At 40.0% G+C, this 6,883-nt stretch overlaps 1 protein-coding gene across 4 annotated transcripts in view; it reads left to right on the top strand.

Moving 5' to 3' along the window:
• The window catches only part of CCDC18 (coiled-coil domain containing 18), a 139,474-nt gene that overhangs the window by 47,878 nt on the left and 84,713 nt on the right, over positions 1-6,883 (top strand). For all 4 annotated transcript variants that reach the window (XM_006140140.2, XM_014586553.2, XM_006140139.2 and 1 more), the window contains one exon: positions 733-864. In XM_006140140.2, coding sequence (XP_006140202.1) covers positions 733-864 — 132 coding nt within the window. The remainder of the gene's footprint in view (positions 1-732; positions 865-6,883) is intronic.

The following is a 6,883-nucleotide window of genomic DNA, read 5'->3' as shown; positions in this document are numbered from 1 at the left end:
TCTGGCCCCAAATTTACCTTTTTTTTTTTTTTTTTAATTTATTTTTTTTAACTACAAATTCACCTTGATTTTTAGGCACTTATTTTATGGCAGCCTGCTTGCTTAAATGTTATCATTATTACAAAATATACCAAGTAGGAAAATATAAATTATACTATACTCTTCTGATTGTTCATTATTTTTTGTTACTTTATTTTTAAGTTAATAGGTTTATATGGCAAGTCATTGTCCAACTTTTCTCATTTTTATCTTTCAAATGTTACTTTCATGTTTCTCCATATTTTCAAATAGTTATATCTTCTCATTTTGATAAAAGTGTTTTTTTTTTTTTTTTTTTTTTTTTTGTGATTTTTTTTTATGTGGGCGCATAGTCTTAGAGACAGAGACATAGAAAGCGAGAAATCACCCCCCAGAGGGGATGACCACACTGCAGTCCCTTCTCCTCCACTCTCCTCTTGTGATCTTGGGCACGCACACGTGCCCGGCTTGAGTTTAAGCCATCAGGTCTGGGATTCGAACCGCGGTCGACTACGTGAGAGTTCAGTGACATAGCCATTATGCTAACTGCTGGTCCCTTGTTAAAATGTTTTTAAATAACCATTTTGTCGAAGTTTGAATTACTAATGTGTTTACTTTTTTAGAAGACTAGAATTTGACTCATTTAATATTTGATGCATTTTTATGCAAAACTGGTTTTCAGTTGTATTCTTTTAAGGTATTTTGTATTTTTAGGAAAAGAATGAGAAGATAAGAAGTCTAGAAACTAATATTAATACAGAGCATGAGAAAATTTGTTTAGCCTTTGAAAAAGCAAAGAAAATTAATCTCGAACAGCATAAAGAAATGGAAAAGCAGATTGAAAGAGTAAGTAATGCATTCTTAGAATATCAGTGCTAAGAGAACCTTAAACATTATTAGTCCAGCATTTTTTTTGGGGGGGGGGATAAAGGTTTTCACCTTAGGGCATGTGTGCTCTCTGGGAGTAGGGGAGAGACAGTGAGAGGAAACGTGAGAAATCACTCCCCAGGGGGGATGGCCACACCGCAGTCCCTTCTCCATTCTCCTCCCAGGAACATGTGCACACACGGAGTCCAGCATGAGTTTCAAGCCACCAGGTCCAGGACTCAAACCACGATCGGCCATGTGGGAGTCCAGTGACGTAACCACTATGCTGTCTGCTGACCCTTGTCCAGCATTCTTTATTTTGTAGATGAGGAAACAAACACACAGAAAAGTTAGTGGCAAGAGAATCTCATTTCTTCAGAATCATTTTCCAGTGTTTTTTTATACAGTATGCCTTTTATTTTAGCTCTAGTCAATCTTTTTTGACATTATCAAAGTAAGAGTGATTTTGTAGATTCTTAATTCCTTGATGGTATCAGTTGTTTGAAGGTTGCTTGGGGTGTGAGGGGAAGAAGAGTATAAGCTCTCTCAACTTTGGGTTAAAAACGTAAAAGAGTAAAAAAAGTATGAGAGCAAAACCATAAGACTAAATTAAAACATAGATCATCTGGATGGGCTTAATATTAGAATGAAGCTAACGAGAAGAGTCATTGAACTTGAGTATAGACCAATAGATATTCATTCTGAGCAACAGAGAAAAAAAAAAAGATGGAAAAAAATCGAATAGAGGGACCAGCAGTTGGCATATTGGCTATGTTGCTGGACTCCCATGTAGTCAGCTGCAATTTGAGTCCCAGACCCGGTGGTTTAAATTCACACCAGGCACCTGTGCATGCGTGCCAAAGATCCCAGGAGGAGAATGGAGGAGAAGGGATTGCAGCATGGCCATCTCCTTGAGGGGGTGATTTCTCACTTTTTGTCTCTCTGTCTCTCTCTTTTCCTGGCGAGCACACGCGCCCTATAGCAAAAACATCTCAAAAAAAAAAAAAAATTGTATAGAGCATCAAGGACCTGTGGGACAGTATCAGTAGGTCTAACATTCATGTCATCAGTGTTCCAGAAGGACAGGAGAATAGAATGATATTGATACAGAAAAAATATTTGAAGGAATAATGCCTGAAAACTTCACAGACTTAATAAGGAATTTTTTTTTTTTTTTTTTTTGGAGAGATTTTCACTGTAGGGCGCATGCGCTCGCCAGACAGACAGAGAGAGACATAGAGACAGAAAGCGAGAAATCACCCCCCAGGGGGGATGGTCACGCCGCAATCCCTTCTCCTCCATTCTCCTCTCAGGATCTTGGGCACGCACGCACACGCGCCCGGCGTGAGTTTTAAGCCACCGGGTCCAGGACATGAACCGCGGTTGACTACGTGGGAGTCTAGCGACATAGCCATTACGCTAACTGCTGGTTCCCAATAAGGAATTATTTTTAAAAACTCATCATGATCAAAGAGAATTAACTCAAAGTTAATTAAAAGAATTAAATCAAAGTTAATTAAGCTAACTAACTTTAAGTCAAAGACATATCAGTATTCTTGCTGGAAACTAAAACAAAAAAATCTTGAGAGTACCCAGAGATATATAACACTAAATATAGGGAAACAAAGATTAAAACCATTATATATTTCTCATTAAAAACCATGGAAGTAAAAGATGACAGAAAAAAATTTTTTTATTGCTGAAAAGAAAAACTGTCACCCTAATTTTTTAGAGAAGTTTTTGCTATAGGGCACATATACTCACCAGAGAGACAAAGACAGACAGAGAGACAGAAAGCAAGAAATTACACCCCCCCCCCCTGGGGGGATGGCTATGCTGTAGTCTCTTCTCCATTCTCCTCCCAGGATCCTTGGTATGCATGCACATATTCCCAGTGTGAGTTTGAAGCTGCTGGGTCCAGGACTCGAACTGCAGTTAACTATGTGGGAGTCCAGCTATGTAACCATTATGCCATTTGCTCGTCCCTGTCAACCTACAGTTTAAAATCTAGCAAAAATATCCTCTAGGAATAAAGATAAAATGAAAACATTTCTAGAGGAGGGACAGCTTAGAGAATTTGTCATGAGCAGTTGTTCAAAAAAAAAAAAAATGCTAAAGAAGGTCGTCTTTAGGCAAAGAGAAAATAATATCAGAGTGAAACTTGGAACCTCGTGAATAAAGGAAGATGGGAAGAAGAACAGTAAATTTGTGAGTAATCAATAATGGATTAACTTTTTTTTCTCTTAAGATTTGTATTATATTGGGTCAGCCAGTGGTGTGATGTTGGGACAGCTAAACCTTACATGGCTGACTGCAGTTTGAATGCTGGACCAAGAGACTTTTAAAACGCACCAGGTGCATGTTTGTGCCTGCCCAACATCCTGAGAAGAAAATAGAGAAAAAGCATTTGTGGCATAGCCGTTCTGCCTGAGGGCGGGGGGTGATTTCTTACTCTACATCTCTCTTTGTCTCTCAGTCTGTCTGTCTCACTGATGAACACACATACCCTATAACAAAAACTTTTTTTTTTAATCTATGATAGATGAAAGAAAAAAAATCTTAACATTTTCTGATAAAGTACACATAAGATAACTACAGTATAAAGGAAGAATTGTAAAAGGGCCTATAGTCTTATAAAATTTCTGTATTTTACTTTAAATAGCAAAATAATAATTCTAAGTAGACCATAAAGTGAAATACATATATTAAAACCCTTAAAGCAACCATTAAAAATTATTTGGAGGTAGGGAAAAGCAAATAGTTCAATTAAAATACAATTCTGAAAATATTCAAATAGTTTAAAAGCAGACTAGAAAAGGGATAAAGGAGGAGACAGAGAAAACTATTAATAAAATAGTATGCTTAAATCCAGTCATAGACAAATTACTTTAGATATAAGTGTTCTTTTTAAAATTTATTTATTTATTTTATCTTATTTATTATTAATTTTTTTATTTAACTAATGAGAGGTAGAGAGAGAGAGGAAAAGTGAGAAAGCAAGCCACCAAGTTCAAGACTCAAATCACAGTCAGCCATGTGGGAATCCAGCACCTTAACCACCATACCACCTGCTGCCTCCCCCAGGGAGGGGGGTGGTTAACTTTTGTCTTTTCCAACTGTCAGAGAGTGTGTGCACTTGTCAGAGAGAGAGAAAGCATCTCCCAGCCTGGTCATACTGCAATCCTTTCTCCTCCATTTCTCCATCTTGTCAGGACTGGGCATGCACACACATGTGTCCATTGTGTTTTTCAAGTTGTTGGGGCTGGGATTCAAATCATGTGGTCAGTCATATCGGATCAGACTCCTTTAACAGCTAGGCTCTGGAGCCAGCCCTCTAGAAGTTTTAGAAGTCTGTACCTTTCTTCTTTCAGTTTCAGTGATTGCTTATTTTTTGGCTTGTGGCTGCATTACCCCAATCTCTGCCTTCATCCTCATGTGTTTATTTCTCTCCTCTTTAGTCTTTCATAAAAATGTTTGTCATTGAATTTAGGATAACTCAAGATAATCTTATTTCAAGATCCTTAAGTTAATAACATCCGGGAAGGGAACCAGCAGTTAACGTAATGGCTATGTCGCTGGACTCCCACGTAGTCGATCGTGGTTCGCGTCCCAGACCCGGTGGCTTAAAACTCACGCCGGGCGCGTGTGCGTGCGTGCCCAAGATCCTGAGAGGAGAATGGAGGAGAAGGGATTGCGGCGTGACCATCCCCCCTGGGGGGTGATTTCTCGCTTTCTGTTTCTATGTCTCTCTCTGTCTGTCTGGCGAGCGCACACGCCCTATAGCAAAAATCTCTCAAAAAATAAAAATAAAAAATAACATCGGGGAAGACCTTCTTTCCAAATAATGTCACCTTCACAGGTTCTGGAAGTTAGGATGCCACCAAATAAAAGACCAGGATTGCAAGACGGGATTAAAAAAACAAAACTCACGTGCGATGGCAGACACCTATACTCTTATCTACTCTAACTGAGGCAGAATGATAGCAACATAGCAAGGAGGAAAAAAAGAAAAGAAGAAAATTCATATATGGTCTTCAAGAAATTCACTATAGAGCCAGCTCCTTATGATTAAGGAAGCCAGATCCACATGGCCAACTGCAACTTTTTTGGGGGGTGGAGGGAGGTTTTTGCTATAGGGCACGTGTGCTTGCCAGAAAGAGTCAGAGAGATAGAAAGGGAGAAACACCCCCCCAGGGGGAATGGCCATGGCACAATCCCTTCTCCTCCATTCTCTTCAGGATCCTGGGCATGCACATACAAGTACCTAGCGTGAGTTTTAAGCCACTGGGTCCGGGACTCAAACCACAGTCGACTGCATGGGAGTCCAGCAACATAGCCATTATACCAACTGCTGGTTCTGGCCAACTGCAACTTTAATCCTTGCCCCAGCATTTTGAAAAGTATGTTGGGTACCTCTGTGTGCCTCTCCAAAATCTTGATGGGCTGGAGAGATGGAGGAGAAGGGGATAACTGCTTGACCATGCCCCCTGGGGAGTGATTTCATCTTCTCTCTCTTTGTTTTCTTTTTTATAGATAGAGAACTAGGTAGGAAGGTAGGTAGATAGATAGATAGATACATACATACATACATACATATGGGTCTTCTTTCATCTTCTCTCTCTCTCTCTGTTTTGTTTTTTAGATAGATAGATAATACATTAATTGATTTTTGCTATAGGTGCATGTGCTCACTGGAGAGACAGAAAGCAAGAAATCACCCCAGGGTGTTTGGCCATGCTGTGATCCCTTCTCCATTCTCCTCTCTGGATTTTGGGCACTCACTCATGCACATGCTCATAGTGTGCATGCACTCACCAAAGAGAGAGAGAGAAAATAAATCATCCCCTAGGGCAGATGGCTACGCCATAATCCTTTCTCCGTTCTCTTGGGACTTGAGACGCACAGACACATATAAGCCAGCTATGATTTTCAAGCTGACAGGTCCAGGACTCAAACCGTGGTTGGCCATGTGGGAGTCAAGTACCTTAACTATGCCACCTGCTGGCACCTCCTCTGGCAAATTTTTTTTTTGAGAGGTTTTTGCTGTAGGACGTGTGCGCTCGCCAGACAGAGACAGAGAGACAGAAAGCGAGAAATCACCCCCCATGGGGGATGGCCACGCTGTAATCCCTTCTCCTCCGTTTACCTCTCGGGATCTTGGACACGCATGCACATGTGCCCAGTGTGAGTTTTAAGCCACCGGGTCCGGGATGCAAACCGCAGTTGGCTACATGGGAGTCCAGCAACATAGTCATTACACTAACTGCTGGTCCCGTCCTCTGGCAATTTTTTAAAAAGAAATTTGTTTTAAATAAAAAGATTTAGGTAAGTTAAATGTAAAAGAATTTTTAAAAAGTATCTAAAAACACTTATCAAAAGAAAGTTTGAGTGTGTATCTAAATATCAGATAAAGTAGGGTCAGGACGAAGAAAATTACCAGGAATAAAGAGGGATGTTCTAGAGGATTCCTCATGGCTCCTGCAAACTAGTCATTTCAGGGGACGGTAAAAATGAAGATTTTCTACTGATAATTCAGCCTCCAGCAAACAGAGCTAGCATGATGGATCTAAGGGCACTGTAGCTAAGCATTGAAATACTATTAGGGTTAACATTCCTCAATATCTACTGAATCTGCTGCACCAGTGATCACAACAGAATGGCAAAGAGATTCCAGATCACCTCTTTCTGCTTGCTCCTGAACACTCTGATTGAACTTCAAGAATTCAAAAGAAACACACCATCCATCAGATGACAAGAAATCACCGCAGGACCACAAGAAATATGGGAAAGCAAGAAAATACCTCTCCTCCAAGGGAAAAGAATAACTCCTCTTCATCCACAAGCAGTTCAATGCAAATCATGGAAATGTCTGATAAAGAATTTAGAACATTCATAATGGTGAAGCTAACTGAGATGGAAGAGAAGAGAGACAATGAACTGCTAATGAGAAAGGAGAAAGAAATTGACGAGTTCCAAGAGGTGAGGAAATTCTTGCAAG

This window comes from Tupaia chinensis, unplaced genomic scaffold, assembly GCF_000334495.1.
Source record: "Tupaia chinensis unplaced genomic scaffold, TupChi_1.0 Scaffold000023_1, whole genome shotgun sequence".
In the NCBI taxonomy this organism is placed as follows: Eukaryota; Metazoa; Chordata; class Mammalia; order Scandentia; family Tupaiidae; genus Tupaia; species Tupaia belangeri.
This window is presented reverse-complemented; position numbering and strand designations above follow the sequence as displayed.